This window comes from Schistocerca gregaria, chromosome 5 (genome assembly GCF_023897955.1).
Source record: "Schistocerca gregaria isolate iqSchGreg1 chromosome 5, iqSchGreg1.2, whole genome shotgun sequence".
Lineage (NCBI taxonomy): Eukaryota > Metazoa > Arthropoda > Insecta > Orthoptera > Acrididae > Schistocerca > Schistocerca gregaria.
The window spans coordinates 398,940,988-398,957,342 of record NC_064924.1 but is presented as its reverse complement, the minus strand read 5'-3'; the positions used below and the strand labels follow the sequence as shown (position 1 = coordinate 398,957,342).

Genomic DNA, 16,355 nt, shown 5'->3' with positions numbered 1-16,355 from the left:
TGCGGTCGTGCATTATCCTGCTGAAATGTAGGGTTTCGCAGGGATCGAATGAAGGGTAGAGCCACGGGTCGTAACACATCTGAAATGTAACGTCCACTGTTCAAAGTGCCGTCAATGCGAACAAGAGGTGACAGACACGTGTAATCAATGGCACCCCATACCATCAAGCCAGGTGATACGCCAGTATGGGGATGACGAATACACGCTTCCAATGTGCGTTCACCGCGATGTCGCCAAACAAGGATGCGACCGTCATGATGCTGTGAACGGAACCTGGATTCATCCGAAAAAAATGACGTTTTGCCATTCATGCACCCACGTTCGTCGTTGAGTACACCATCGCAGGAGCTCCTGTCTGTGATGCAGCGTAAAGGGTAACCGTAGATATGGTCTCCGAGCTGATAGTCCATGCTGCTGCAAACGTCGTCGAACTGTTCGTGCAGATGGTTGTTGTTTTGCAAACGTCCCCATCTGTTGACTCAGGTATCGAGACGTGGCTGCACGATCCGTTACAGCGATGCGGATAAGATGCCTGTCATCTCGACTGCTGGATCCAGCACGGCGTTCCGTATTACCCTCCTGAATCCATCGATTCCATATTCTGCTAACACTCATTGGATCTCGATCAACGCAAGTAGCAATGTCACGATACGATAAACTGCATTTGCGACAGGTTACAATCAGACATTTATCAAAGTCGGAAACGTGGTGGTACGCATTTCTCCTCCTTACACGAGGCATCACAACAACGTTTGTGTATGAGAAATCGGTTGGAAACTTTCCTCATGTCAGCACGTTGTAGGTGTCGCCACCGGCGCCAACCTTGTGTGAATGCTCTGAAAAAATGGTTCTGAGCACTATGGGACTTAACATCTATGGTCATCAGTCCCCTAGAGCTTAGAACTACTTAAACCTAACTAACCTAAGGACAGCACACAACATCCAGCCATCACGAGGAAGAGAAAATCCCTGACCCCGCCAGGAATCGAGCCCGGGAACCCGGGCGTGGGAAGCGAGTACGCTACCGCACGACCACGAAATGCGGGCCAATGCTCTGAAAAGCTAATCATTTGCATAATACAGCATCTTCTTACTGTCGGTTAAATTTTGCGTCTATAGCACGTAATCTTCGTGGTGTATCAACTTTAATGGCCAGTAGTGTATTCATTGTAATTTCAAGTTTACAACATTCAACGACTTTTACCAAAAATTCAAGGTAACAGAAATTTGTTGAACGTTCTAATTAGCAATAACAAGTATAATTTTTAATCTTTACCAAGTGTTTTATTGTGTTCAGCCTTAGCCTTCAGTTTAGCAAATCCTTTCGCCAGGCCACATTCGGTAATTTTGTCAGTTTAGTCTGGCAGCCCTACCGTACACAGATCCCGGCACCGAGTCAGTTAACAAGTTAGGACTGAGTTGTACTATTCTGTGTCGCCCCTGTTTGTTGAGAGTATAAATGGACATCAAAGAGATGGAAGGTGTTTCTCCACAGACAATAGGTTACATGTACTAGACAGACTTTTTGATAAACTTTGTTGCTGAATTTAATGTTGGAACTTCAACGGTGTAAGGCTGAAAGAACAGCCGGAAAGAAATTGATGAGTTTGGTTTCGAAATGATGATTCCTGACGAAATCACCGCAGTTTGTTTCAGTGCAGTCGATAAAGGTAATGATGATGGACTATCTGATGAAGCTGTTGCTTAATCTGAAGACATTATGACACAGAGGCAACAACACAACTAGACAAAATAATTGGAAGCAGAGTGAAATTTTCGCTCTGCAGTGGGCTGTACGTTGATGTGAAACTTCCCAGCTGATTAAAACTTTATGCCGTACCGAGACTCGTACTCAGGCCCTTCGCCTTTCATAGGCAAGTTCTCTACCGACTGAGCTACCCAAGTACGACCCAACCAGCTGTCCTCATAACTTATCCCTTCTTCCAGGAGTCCTAGTTCTGCAGGAGAGTTTCTGTGAAGTTTGAAGGCTAGGAGACGAGGTACTGGAAGAAATTAATCTGTGCAGACAGGTCCTGAGTCGTGCTTTGGTCGCTCAATTGGCAGAGCACTTGCACGCGGAAAGCAACGGCCTCGAGTTCGGGTTTCGGCCAGCCAGGAAGTTCAGGTCAGCCCATACTCCACGGCAAAGAGAAAATTTCATCCTGGAAACGTCCCGCAAGCTGTGGCTAAGCGATGTCTCCGCATCATCCTTTCTTCCAGGAGCGTTAGTTCTGCAAGTTTGGCTGGAGAACTTCCGTGAAGTGGATAAATACTGGATAGGCCTACACCTAAACATCAGCTCTATGAACTTCATTTGTGTTACATTGTTGGTTTTTTTCTTGGTGACTGCATCTGTCACTAGCAGCATTTGTTCGTGAGCTTCTGTTAAACACCCTTGCCTTCTTGAGTTGTTGGAAATTTGACTCTCTCAGTGATTTCTGATGGAGCAAAGACTTCTGTTGAGGAGATCTACGGACTGAACGGGAATACTCCCATCCACTCGAATGATATCTCAGCTGTTTGGATTGGGGCTACTGTAGAATATGCAGCACGAAACAAAGCAATCGCGTCTGACTGTCTAATGGGTTCAAATAGTTCAAATGGCCCTGAGCACTATGGGACTTAAAATCTGAGGTCATAAGTCCCCTAGAACGTAGAACTATTTAAACCTAACTAACCTAAAGACATCATACACATCCGTGCCCGAGGCAGGATTCGAACCTGCGACCGTAGTGGTCGCGCGACTCCAGACTGAAGCGCCTGGAACCGCCCTGCCGTACCTGCCGGCAGTGTCTAATGGGTCGTTCTGGATTAGTAACCGTTAGAAACGAAGAAGAAGGAGGGCAGGGGGTTAAGAACAGACGCGTAGTCTTTCTCGCTATCTTACAGCGTACCTTTAACCGATGCGCTACACAAATCAAAAAAATATCAGAAATGGCAGTTTCTGTTTGGTTCCGCTGTTTCTCGTGACGTGGTTTGTTCCTCATAGAACGGTGATTCTTTTGGCATTTTCTAATGCATATCTAAATAGTGCTTACCGCTTACGATATATAACTTAAGGATTACATAATTTGAAACAAAAGCTTATATTTACCTGCTACAGCCAATACGTCTGGCTGAGCTCTTCAAGATTACATGTGATGGCGTCAGTATACACTGGTTTCAAAAATTAAAGCAACAAACCGTTATTTCCCCGTCCTGCGTCTAGTCATACATACTGTCAGTAGACGTCCGTACGAGCGCGTTCTGCACGGATGATGGCATTCCGGTCAAGGACAACCACACCATCGATGACATCAGGGCACCTTTCAAACGGGGTAGTGTTTGCCGTGTTGTCCCACATCCACAGTCGCTGTGTACACAATCACAGACGGTGCAGTACGGTACAGAGAAGACGCCCACCAGGCTCTCTGCGATGGATTGCGAAAGAAAGAATGGAAGCAGGACAGTCGCAAATTGCTGTGGCCCGATAGCTTAATGTGAATCGTTCTGTTGTTTCTCTCGTCATGAAACTGCATGGGTTTAATTGCTGTCAGGTATCGTGACGAGATCTTGGGACTTCATGTGCCGTTACTGCGAGGTGCCGTAGGCCCAGGCTTCGTATTACTGGAGGATATGCTCGACCACCTCCCCCCATGAACCATGGACCTTGCCGTTGGTGGGGAGACTTGCGTGCCTCAGCGATACAGATGGCCGAACCGTAGGTGCAACCACAACGGAGGGGTATCTGTTGAGAGGCCAGACAAACGTGTGGTTCCTGAAGAGGGGCAGCAGCCTTTTCAGTAGTTGCAGGGGCAACAGTCTGGATGATTGACTGATCTGGCCTTGTAACATTAACCAAAACGGCCTTGCTGTGCTGGTACTGCGAACGGCTGAAAGCAAGGGGAAACTACAGCCGTAATCTTTCCCAAGGACATGCAGCTTTACTGTATAATTAAATGATGATGTCGTCCTCTTGGTTAAAATATTCCGGAGGTAAAATAGTCCCCCATTCGGATCTCTCGGTGGGGACTACCCAAGAGGACGCCGTTATCAGGAGAAAGAAAACTGGCGTTCTACGGATCGGAGCGTGGAATGTCAGATCCCTTAATCGGGCAGGTAGGTTAGAAAATTTAAAAAGGGAAATGGATAGGTTAAAGTAAGATATAGTGGGAATTAGTGAAGTTCGGTGGCAAAAGGAACAAGACTTTTGGTCAGGTGAATACAGGGTTATAAATACAAAATCAATTAGGGGTAATGCAGGAGTAGGTTTAATAATGAATAAAAAATAGGAGTGCGGGTAAGCTACTACAAACAGCATAGTGAACGCATTATTGTGGCCAAGATAGACACGAAACCCACACCTACTACAGTAGTACAAGTTTATATGCCAACTAGCTCTGCAGATGATGAAGAAATTGAGGAAATCTATGATGAGATAAAAGAAATTATTCAGGTAGTGAAGGGAGACGAAAATTTAATAGTCATGGGTGACTGGAATTCGTCAGTAGGAAAAGGGAGAGAAGGAAACATAGTAGGTGAATATGGATTGGGGGGAAGAAATGAAAGAGGAAGCCGTCTGGTAGAATTTTGCACAGAGCATAACTTAATCATAGCTAATACTTGGTTTAAGAATCATAAAAGAAGGTTGTATACATGGAAGAATCCTGGAGATACTAAAAGGTATCAGATAGATTATATAATGGTAAGACAGAGATTTAGGAAACAGGTTTTAAATTGTAAGATATTTCCAGGGGCAGATGTGGACTCTGACCACAATCTATTGGTTATGAACTGTAGATTAAAACTGAAGAAACTACAAAAAGGTGCTAATTTAAGGAGATGGGACCTGGATAAACTGAAAGAACCAGAGGCTGTTGAGAGTTTCGGGGAGAGCATAAGGGAACAATTCACAGGAATGGAGGAAAGAAATACAGTAGAAGAAGAATGGGTAGCTCTGAGGGATGAAGTAGTGAAGGAGCAGAAGATAAAGTAGGTAAAAAGACGAGGGCTAATAGAAATCCGTGGGTAACAGAAGAAATATTGAATTTAATTGATGAAAGGAGAAAATATAAAAATGCAGTAAATAAGGCAGGCAAAAAGGAATACAAACGGCTAAAAAATGAGATCGACAGGAAGTGCAAAATGGCTAAGCAGGGATGGCTAGAGGACAAATGTAAGGATGTAGAGGCCTATCTCACTAGGGGTAAGATAGATACTGCCTACAGGAAAATTAAAGAGACCTTTGGAGAAAAGGGAACCACTTGTATGAATATCAAGAGCTCAGATGGAAAACCAGTTCTAAGTAAAGAAGGGAAGGCGGAAAGGTGGAAGGAGTATATAGAAGGTTTATACAAGGGCAATGTACTGGAAATGGAAGAGGATGCAGATGAAGATGAAATGGGAGATACAATACTGCGGGAAGAGTTTGACAGAGCACTGAAAGACCTGAGACGAAACAAGGCCCCGGGAGTAGACAACATTCCATTAGAACTACTGACGGCCTTGGGAGAGCCAGTCATGACAAAACTCTACCATCTGGTGAGCAAGATTTATGAGACAGGCGAAATACCCTCAGACTTCAAGAAGAATATAATAATTCCAATCCCAAAGAAAGCAGGTGTTGACAGATGTGAAAGTTACCGAACTATCAGTTTAATAAGTCACAGCTGCAAAATACTAACACGAATTCTTTACAGACGAATGGAGAAACTGGTAGAAGCGGACCTTGCGGAAGATCAGTTTGGATTCCGCAGAAATGTTGGAACACGTGAGGCAATACTAACCTTACGACTTATCTTAGAAGAAAGATTAAGAAAAGGCAAACCTACGTTTCTAGCATTTGTAGACTTAGAGAAACCTTTTGACAATGTTGACTGGAATAATCTCTTTCAAATTCTAAGGGTGGCAGGGGTAAAATACAGGGAGCGTAAGGCTGTTTACAATTTGTACAGACACCATATGGCTGTTATAAGAGTCGAGGGACATGAAAGGGAAGCAGTGGTTGGGAAGGGAGTGAGACAGGGTTGTAGCCTCTCCCCGATGTTATTCAATCTGTATATTGAGCAAGCAGTAAAGGAAACAAAAGAAAAATATGGAGTAGGTATTAAAATTCACGGAGAAGAAATAAAAACTTTGAGGTTCACCGATGACATTGTAATTCTGTCAGAGACAGCAAAGGACTTGGAAGAGCAGTTGAACGGAATGGACAGTGTCTTAAAAGGAGGATATAAGATGAACATCAACAAAAGCAAAACGAGGATAATGGAATGCAGTCAAATTAAATCGGGTGATGCTGAGGGAATTAGATTAGGAAATGAGACACTTAAAGTAGTAAAGGAGTTTTGCTATTTAGGGAGTAAAATAACTGATGATAGTCGATGTAGAGAGGATATAAAATGTAGACTGGCAATGGCAAGGAAAGCGTTTCTGAAGAAGAGAAATTTGTTAACATCGAGTATAGATTTAATGGTCAGGAAGTCGTTTCTGTAAGTATTTGTATGGAGTGTAGCCATGTATGGAAGTGAAACATGGACAATAACTAGTTTGGACAAGAAGAAAATAGAAGATTTCGAAATGTGGTGCTACAGAAGAATGCTGAAGATTAGATGGGTAGATCACATAACTAATGAGGAGGTATTGAATAGAATTTGGGAGAAGAGGAGTTTGTGGCACAACTTGACAAAAAGAAGGGACCGGTTGGTAGGACATGTTTTGAGGCATCAAGGGATCACAAATTTAGCATTGGAGGGCAGCGTGGAGGGTAAAAATCGTAGAGGGAGACGAAGAGATGAATACACTAAGCAGATTCAGAATGATGTTGGTTGCAGCAAGTACTGGGAGATGAAGAAGCTTGGACAGGATAGAGTAGCATTGAGAGCTGCATCAAACCAGTCTCAGGACTGAAGACCACAACAACAACAACATGCTCGACCTCATAGAGGATGAGTGGCTGACATTTTCTTGGAAACGAAAGATATTGCACGTTTGGCATGATCTGCTCGCTGTCCCAATTTGCATCCAATAGAGCACTTCTGGGGCTTACTTGGGAGACGGGTTACGCTACGTCACCATCCACCAACCACTCTCCAAGACTTGCGAGCAGCTCTGCAGGAAGAATGCGCGTTATTGCCACACCATGAGATTGATAACATCATTCACAGTATGCCCTGTTGTTGTCAGGCCTATGTTGCTACCATAGGTGGTCAAACCTCACACTGAGCACATTCAGCTGTGCAAATATCCGTTAAGTTGAAAAAAAAAAAAACGAAGAATATTTTTGTCTTCCTTTATGCATGTAGCAGTAGTTTACGTTCTTTGTTCTTTACATTGTTTTTAGTTTACTCTCAGCTGTTTATAAAGTTTCGAGGCAAAATAAAAGCAACCTTGCGCAAAATTTTCTTTCGTTGCTTTAATTCTGGACACTAGTGTAGAACCAACAGTTAAATTTAGTATTTCGTTGTCGGTCAGTGTTGCGAATGCAGAGGCAATGCCACTGCGAACACTTACCATAAGCGTACTCTTACTCGACCTTACCCTATCTCCCTGATTAAGTCGTTTATAAGAGGAGGCTTTCAGTCTTTGTACTCTGCTGGTCATTAAAATTGCTACACCACGAATATGACGTGCTACAGGAGCGAAATTTAATCGACAAGAAGAAGATGCTGTGAATTGCAAGTAATTAGCTTTTCAGAGCAGTCACACAAGGTTGGCGCCGGTGGTGACACCTACAACGTGCTGACATGAGGAACGTTTCCAACCGATTTCTCATACACAAACAGCAGTTGACCGGCGTTGCATGGTGGAACGTTGTTGTGATGCCTCGTGTAAGGTGGAGAAATGCGTACCATCACGTTTCCGGCTTTGATAAAGGTCAGATTGTAGCCTATCGCGATTGCGGTTTATCGTATCGCGACATTGCTGCTTGCGTTGGTCGAGATCGAATGAGTGTTAGCAGAATATGGAATCGGTGGGTTCAGGAGGGTAATACGGAACGCCGTGCTGGATCCAGCAGTCGAGATGACAGGCATCTTATCCGCATCGCTGTAACGGATCGTGCAGCCACGTCTCGATCCCTGAGTCAACAGATGGGGACGTTTGCAAGACAACAACCATCTGCACGAACAGTTCGACGACGTTTGCAGCAGCATGGACTATCAGCTCGGAGACCATGGCTGCGGTTACCCTTGACGTTGAATCACAGACACGAGCGCCTTCGATGGTGTACTCAACGACGAACCTGGGTGCACGAATGGCAAAACGTCATTTTTTCGGATGAATCCAGGTTCTGTCTATAGCAACATGATGGTCGCATCCGTGTTTGACGACATCGCGGTGGACGCACATTGGATGCGTGTATTCGTCATCCCCATACTGGCGTATCACCTAGCTTGATGGTATGGGGTGCCATTGGTTACACTTGTCTGTCACCTTTTATTCGCAGTGACGGCACTTTGAACAGTGGACGTTACATTTCAGATGTGTTACTACCCGTGGCTCTACCCTCCATTCAATCTCTGCGAAACCCTACATTTCAGCAGGATAATGCACGACCGCATGCTGCAGGTCCTGTACGGGCCTTTCTGGATAGAGAAAATGTTCGACTGCTGCCCTGGCCAGCACATTCTCCGGATCTCTCACCAATTGATAACGTCTGGTCAATGGTGGCCGAGCAACTGGCTCGTCTCAATACGCCAGTCACTACTGTTGATGAACTGTGGTATCGTGTTGAAGCTGCATGGGCAGCTGTACCTGTACACGCCATCCAAGCTCTGTTTGACTCAATGCCCAGGCGTATCAAGGCCGTTATTACGGCCAGAGGTGGTTGTTCTGGGTACTGATTTCTCAGGATCTATGCACCCAAATTGCGTGAAAATGTAATCACATGTCAGTTCTAGTATAATATATTTGTGCAATGAATACCCCTTTATCATCTGCATTTCTTCTTGGTGTTGCAATTTTAATGACCAGTAGTGTACTATTAGGAAAGGCTCTATTTTTCTTACTTCCTAGTTTTTGGTGAATACTTCCCAGGTTTCTAGTGCTGCCATTGTAGTGGAGGTGAGAACACATTGTAGGTTGCTGAGAGAGCGCTGTGTGCGGCAGGTGTGGCTGGCGGCAGAAGGCCCGCTGGACGCGGAGACGGGCGTGTCGTACTCGCGCTTGGCGGCGGGCAGCGGCGGCCGCATGGGCGACGGCTACGGCGCGGCGCTGGCGGCGGCCGACCTGGACGGCGACGGCTGCGACGACCTACTGGTGGGCGCGCCACGGGCCGGCCGAGCAGACGCGGGCGCCGTCTACGTCTACTTCGGCGGCCAGCAGGTGGGCCAAGCAACTGTGGCTGCGAGTGTGGGGTTGGGATCACTGCAACTGTGCAGCCATAACGGCTGTCAGCCCGTGGCGACGCAATAACGAAAAATGTTCAAATGTGTGTGAATTCCTAAGGGACCAACCTGCAGAGGTCATCGCTACCTAGACTTACACACTACTTAAACTAACTCAACGCTAAGGACAACACTCACACCAATGGCCGAGGGAGGATTCGAACCTCCGGCGGGAGGGGCCGCACGATGAGTGACATGGCGCCTCTAACCGCGCGGCCACGCGGCGACGCAATAACGCACCCAAGTAAAAGTTCACCTGTAGGTGCGCATTTTTATCACACTCAAGCGCCAAAGAAACTGGTATAGACATGCATATTCAAAAACAGAGTTATTTAAGCAGGCAGAATATCACGCTGCGGTCGGCAACGCCTATGTAAGACTGGTGCACTTATCAGATCGGTTACTGCTGCTACAATGGCAGGTTATCAAGATTTATGTGAGTTTGAACGTGGTACTATGATCGGCGCGCTGGCGATGGGACACAGCAGCTCCGACGTAGCGATTAAGTGGGGATTTTCCCTTACGACCATTTCACGAGTGTACCGTATCAGGAATTCGGTAAAAGGTCAAATCTCCGACAACGTAGCGGCCGGGAAAAGTCCTACCAGAACGAGACCAACGACGACTGAAGAGAATCGTTCAACGTGACAGAAGTACAACCCTTCCGCAAATTGCTGCAGATTTCAGTCCTGGGCCATCAGCAAGTGTCAGTACGTGAACCATTCAATGAAACATCATCGACAGGGGCTTTCGGAACCGAAAGCCCACTCGTGTAACTTTGATGACCGTACGACACAAAGCTTTACGCCTCGCCTAGACTTGTCAACAGCGACATTGGACTGTTGATAACTGGAAACATGTTGCCTGGTCGGACGAGTCTCGTTTCAGATTGCATCGAGCGGATGGACGTGTCCGGGTATGGAGGCAACCTCCTGAATCCATGGACACTACATGTCAGCAAGGGACTGTTCAAGCAGGTGGAGGCTCTGTAATGCTGTATGGCGTGTGCAGTTGGAGTGATATGGGACCCTTGATACTTCTAGATACGACTCCGACCAGTGACACGTACGTAAGCATCCTGTCTGATCAGCTACATCCATTCATGCCCATTTTGCATTCCGACGGAGTTGGAAAATTCCAGCAGGACAATGCGACACCGCAACACGTCCAGAACTGCTACAGAGTGGCTTCAAGAGAAGTCTTCTGAATTTAAACTCTTCTACTGGCCCTAAACTCCCCAGACATAAACATTATTGATCATATCTGGGATGCCTTGCAACGTGCTGTTCAGAAGAGATCTCTACCCCCAGGTACTCTTACGGCTTCATGGACAGCCTACCAGAACTCATGGTGTCAGTTCCCTTCAGCACTACTTCATACATTATTCGGGTCCATGCCACTTTCTTGAGGCACTTCTGCGTGCTCGCGGAGACCTTACACAATATTAGGCAAGTGTACCACTTTTCTGGCTCTTAGAGCATTTTCAGATACTTCTTAGAATGCTCTATTTCAGTACCACAATTGGTTTCGTGCCATGATGCACAGTTTCGGATGCCAAACGTTTCCCACTGCGAGGAGTGGTACATAAATAACGAGACTGATGTAAGAAATGTGTTTTACTGCTAACCAAGTTACAACTTTCCTTTATCCCTTCCAACGGACTCACTTCCCCTACCTATAGACCGCTGCATATGTGTGCTACATTGTGCAAAGCACTTCTATAGCTCATTCATTGTCACCCTTTTCAACAACTCTGCCGTGTTTGCTCTTAGCGTTTCAAGAGGTTTAAAATGTCTTCCCTTCAATGCTCTCTACCCTTTTGGGAACAGATGAAAGTTACAGGGAGCTAGATCCGGCGAATAGGAAGGATGTTCGAGCACAGGAATGCGCGTGCCCGCTAATAACTGTTTCACAGGTATAGCACTGTGGGTTGGCGCGTTGTCCTAGTGCAGATTCCATGCGTCGTCCTTCCACAAATCTGGTCTTTTCTTCCTTACTCTTTCCCTCAACTTGACTAGGACTTCTTTGCTGTATTTATAATTAACGATTTAACCTTCGGACACCCACAGAGTCATCATAATATTCCTTTAAAAAAAACCGATCACAACTGCCTTCAGTGCCTTTTTTTTCATTCCTAGCGGAGTGAGAGTCTTCGAGTGCATCGGGTGACACTTTGTTTGTGTGTCGTCCTGGAAGATCCATTTTCATCAAACGTGATGTCAGGTATGAGCAAATTAGGTTCTGGACTGACTCATTCCATAACATCAGAGCAAATGTTCATACCGTGGTCTGTTTGTTTCTGAAAGAAGTTTTTCGAAACCATTTTGCATGAACTTTTATCATGTTTAGTTCATCAAGCAAAATTTTTCTTACTGTCTCTTTGTTCAAGTCTTTGATCATCCGAACGCGCAGACGTCGGTCTTTCCCCACAATTTCATAAATTTTCCTATCCTTTGGTTCAGTTCTTGAACTCACAGATTGACCGGGAATTCCATCATCTTCAATCTCCTCCAGACCTTTTAAAAAACAATTTGTGCAATTCAAAAACTCGCGCACGTGACATACCATTATTACCAAACACCTCCTTTAATGTAAGAAAATAGTCCGTTGGGGACATTTTTAATTTCAAGAGGAATCTTAGGTAAAAGCGCTGCTCGATTTTTAAGTTCACCATGATCGCGGCACTAGCACTGAACCATGTCCTCTACAACCAAGACTCAAAAACAAACTAAAGCAGACAAAAAGACGAAACGAACAGCGGCTCCTCTTGAACGTTCAAGGCCAACTGCATTCCAGTACCAACCAGCCCCCACGCGGCTGTGTGTAGGAGGTGCGCAGTCTCGTTATTTAGTTGCCACACCTCTTACATTAATTTTTTTCGCCAGCAATGCGTCATCCCCTCCTTCAATAAACAAGTATATTTGTATATTTAGCGCCATTTAATATGGCGTTCCGACGGTAAAAACGTAGATGCGGCTGCACTTGACTTGCTATTGTCCTCGTGCTTTTTCTAGACGACGTTTAAGCTGCAGCAGTGCAAACAGAACACACATTCTAAATAAATCAAAGAACGAAACTGGAATTCGTTACCATGATATTATTTACTGGCTTTTGGTTTCTTGATTATACAGTCAACCACAATGCAACATATTAGTAACAACAGTTACGAAGATATGAGCAGCAGTACGTCTTTTTTAATCAGCGCCCTGTATTTTCCTATTCGATAACTCACTTCCTTTCCTCAAAACCTGTTCAAAAACGTACCAACTATTCACGTAAATACAACGTTCAACTTAACAGGAAACAGAAACTGGATCTTGAACACCATTTTGTAGCCCTTCAATTCGTTGAGTGCACAAGTGGACAGTGATGCACCGGCCTATGCATTGGATGAGAGAATTCATTGCCGCTTCCGTTGTTGCCTGTTAATGTTTCTTCCGATCCTCTGGAATTGGAATATCACGATCGACAACGCCTTTTATGTATTCCAAAAGCAAAATATTCAGAGGTATTTAAGTGAGGTGACCGAGCAGGCCATTCCACTGTTCCCCCACGACCAGTCCATCTCGCAGGATATCTTCGGTTCAGAACACAATGTGCACAAAATGTGCGGAACATCCACCATATTGGAACCACGTAAGCAATCTAGATCTTAGCAGCACTTCACTCACAAGGAGAAGAAGAATTCGAGTGAGAAATTTTGTAAATTCCCTGCCAGTTGTGTTACCACTGATGAAATAAGCGCCAATAGTTGAAGCAGACCTCGCGCAAGGTAACTTGTCCCTTGCGCAGAAACACATTCTCACTTTCAGGCCTGGGTGGGTCCACCAAACTGTTCCGAAAGGGCGAACATCTATGTCTGCTCTGCACTTTATCAGTTACGAACAAATCTTGCTATTTCCACTTGTCTATACTGCAGGAATGGAGAGGCATCATGTCGGCTGTTCTACTATCTTACTCAAACGATTTTAGAGAAACTATTTCGTAAGCAATTTTGATTCTCTTGCATCTCACAGCCCATTTCGTCAGATTCTAGATGAGCTGCCTGTCACTTCGTTAACTGTCGTAGTTATTGTGATACTCTGACATTATGTAAGCTATTTCGCGAAATTCTAATATCTTGCCATGAAAATGGGGGTCGCCCTCTGTCTGTGTTTCGTGTTTTTTATGTCATATATTTCTGTGTACGAAATGAAGGTAACATATTGAATTTTCCTTTAAACTGGAGACAGATCTATATTTTACTCCAATCTCGAGAAATGGATTGTGTGTAGTACACTCACTTCTGGTCACAAAAACAAACGACTGAGTGAAAATGAAATTCTCATTACATCCCTCAAATCTCATGAATAGTTCTACATATCGAAACGAGTTTTTGGAAAATGAAAGCGCACAGAGCGAAGAGTGTTTTGCCATATAGTTAACATCCGAAACATTCTTATTTAAAGCGATATATGAAGGAATAGAGGTTTTTCAATGAAATAATGTGACTATTTTAAGGGCCATCGATAATTGGTGAAACAAGAATTATAATGAGTTTCTTCCAGTCCATATGTGGCATAACAGCAAACCAGTGCATTGGTTAAAAACAGTCTTGGTTGCAATCTTACTGTTTTTCAATGAAATAATGTGACTATTTTACGGGCCATCGATAATTGGTGAAATAAGAATTACAATGAGTTTCTTCCAGTCCATATGTGGCATAACAGCAAACCAGTGCATTGGTTAAAAACAGTCTTGGTTGCAATCTTACTGTTACTCGCTCTTGGTGGCTCTCGCGTCCATCTAGAAAAGATAAACTGAAGATACCTAAATAAGGCGAAAAGCGTCGCTGAAAAATAAAAAAAAATAAAATTGCAACCAAGACTGTTTTTAACCAATACTATAATGAGTTTGTAACAACTTGAGTGAAGGAATCAAACGTTTATTTTTATACCGAGCATGAGCTTTTCTTAAGCTATTGATCATACTTGTTCTCAATTGTTTGTTTAACCCTAATAATAGACTGTTTCAGTATTCTGTCGTAATTACAACTGCATTATCATGTTAGAGAGATGAAATACTGTAAAGTCTACTGTGTATTGGCAAAGCTGATTTTAACACGGACACAAGAGAAAGAAACAAATTCGGACAAGAGCGAGTAAGACTCGTGCACCGAGGGTTCCGTACAAACTTAATTGTGTACCGGATGGTTATTGTTAAACTTTCCCTATTTAACACCGTATAACACGGAAACTAATTACTGTACGAGCACCAAACTTGGTAGTATTAATGTCCAGAGCATGGGGTGCATGATTTCCACGCGTCACAGCGCCACCGTCCAGTTCCAACTATGCCGACCAGGTGCCGCGATCAGTCATCGTGATTGATAGTCTCACACACCTGACCAGTCGCAGTGCACTTGTTAACGTGTCAACATGAGCTTGGACAAAAGGAGCAGGGCATTATTGATGAAGCTCTGTTATCAAGACAAAGTAAAGCTGTAGCTGCACTTCGAAAATAAAGCCGGCTGAAAGGATTACAGAAGGGTCCTCTTTCTCCACCTGCTGGGCGGAGCATGATGAAGAAGTTCAAATCAACTGGAGAACTGGGGGTCGCTGCGGGGAGAGGCCATGACCGGTCGCAGAAAACGCTGCGCGCAATTCCCGATCGTGAGGCAGTGCGAGTGCTGTGTCCGACAGTTGAACATCCCGTGGTCCAGTGCACGGAAGGTGCTTCGAACCATTCTCAAATGGTATCCGTCCAAGATCCATGTCGTACAGCAGCTTGCACCACAGCACGCACAACGATGTGTTGACTTTGCTCTCCATTTTTTCGCAATGACTGAAGTTGACGAGGGCTGGCTCTGGACCGTCCTATGGGTAGACGAAACTCAATTTTCTCTGACAGGTGAGGTGAATACACAGAACTGTCGAGTGTAGGGATCGTCTCCTCCAGTCACTGTGCATGAAGTTCCCCTGTACGGTGAACGTGTCACCGTACAGTGTGGCTTGTTCGAACAGGTTGGCGCTCAAGGACCAAAGACGTGCAGTGTGACTGGCCAGCGTTACTGTGATGTGCATCGCTAGCACGTGATACCCGCCCTAAAAGAGAGAGAAGCATTGAACTCAACAGCTTTCAGATAAGATAGCCCTCTACCGTACATTGCTCGTGAAGTTCACCTTCTCCGAAACACATTTGGAAACGATCAAATTATCAATCGATCTTTTCCAGATACTTGTCCGCCACGATAATCTGATCTCACTCCCTGTGATCTGTAGTTGTGGGGCTACCTGAAGGACAAGATTTACCAGGGAACATTCACGCGTGTGCTGATGTGAAGCACAGCATATCAAGAGAGGTAGCCAGCATACCTACGGACATGCTTCGTTCTGCTGTGCAGAATGCAATCCTGCGCTCTCAGACTCTTCTGGACACTGATGGGTGTCACATTGCGCCCCTTTTGTAGCAGTAATGGTACCCGTATGTAATGGTATGATGTACCGTAGCAGAACATTAAAAGTGTTTCAGTTGAATTGATTCTGCATTACTACTCTTCCCCATGTCATTGACATTAATGCTACCAAGTTCGGTTCTCGTATGGTAATTAGTTTCCGTGTTATAACGTGTTAAATAAGGGAATTTAATTATAACCACGATGTACGAGGGTCAGTCAAAAAGTAATGCCTCCTATTTTTTTTTCTACGTTTAATTGTCAGGAAATTTAAATGCAATTACATAGGTTGAAAACCACAACATTGAGGATCATTTTGTCATTCTTCAATGTAATCTCCGCCCATCTCTACAGTTTTGGTCCATCTTTGAACAAGGGCATGTATCCCAGCACGGTAAAAATCACAGCTCTGCTTCCTAAGCCATTGACGCACGGATGTTTTGACGGCCTTCTCATCTTCAAAATGAATCCCACGATGAGCTTCTTTTAGTGGCCCGAACAGATGGAAGTCTGATGGTGCCAGGTCAGGGCTGTATGGGGGATGAGGCAAAACTTCCCAT

At 44.7% G+C, this 16,355-nt stretch overlaps 1 protein-coding gene across 1 annotated transcript in view; it reads left to right on the top strand.

The window, feature by feature from the left end:
• Positions 1-16,355, top strand: part of LOC126272606 (integrin alpha-PS4-like) — a 493,607-nt gene that overhangs the window by 85,865 nt on the left and 391,387 nt on the right. Inside the window, exon 9 of the mRNA XM_049975549.1 lies at positions 9,085-9,300. Within this exon, the coding sequence (XP_049831506.1) occupies positions 9,085-9,300 (216 nt within the window). The remainder of the gene's footprint in view (positions 1-9,084; positions 9,301-16,355) is intronic.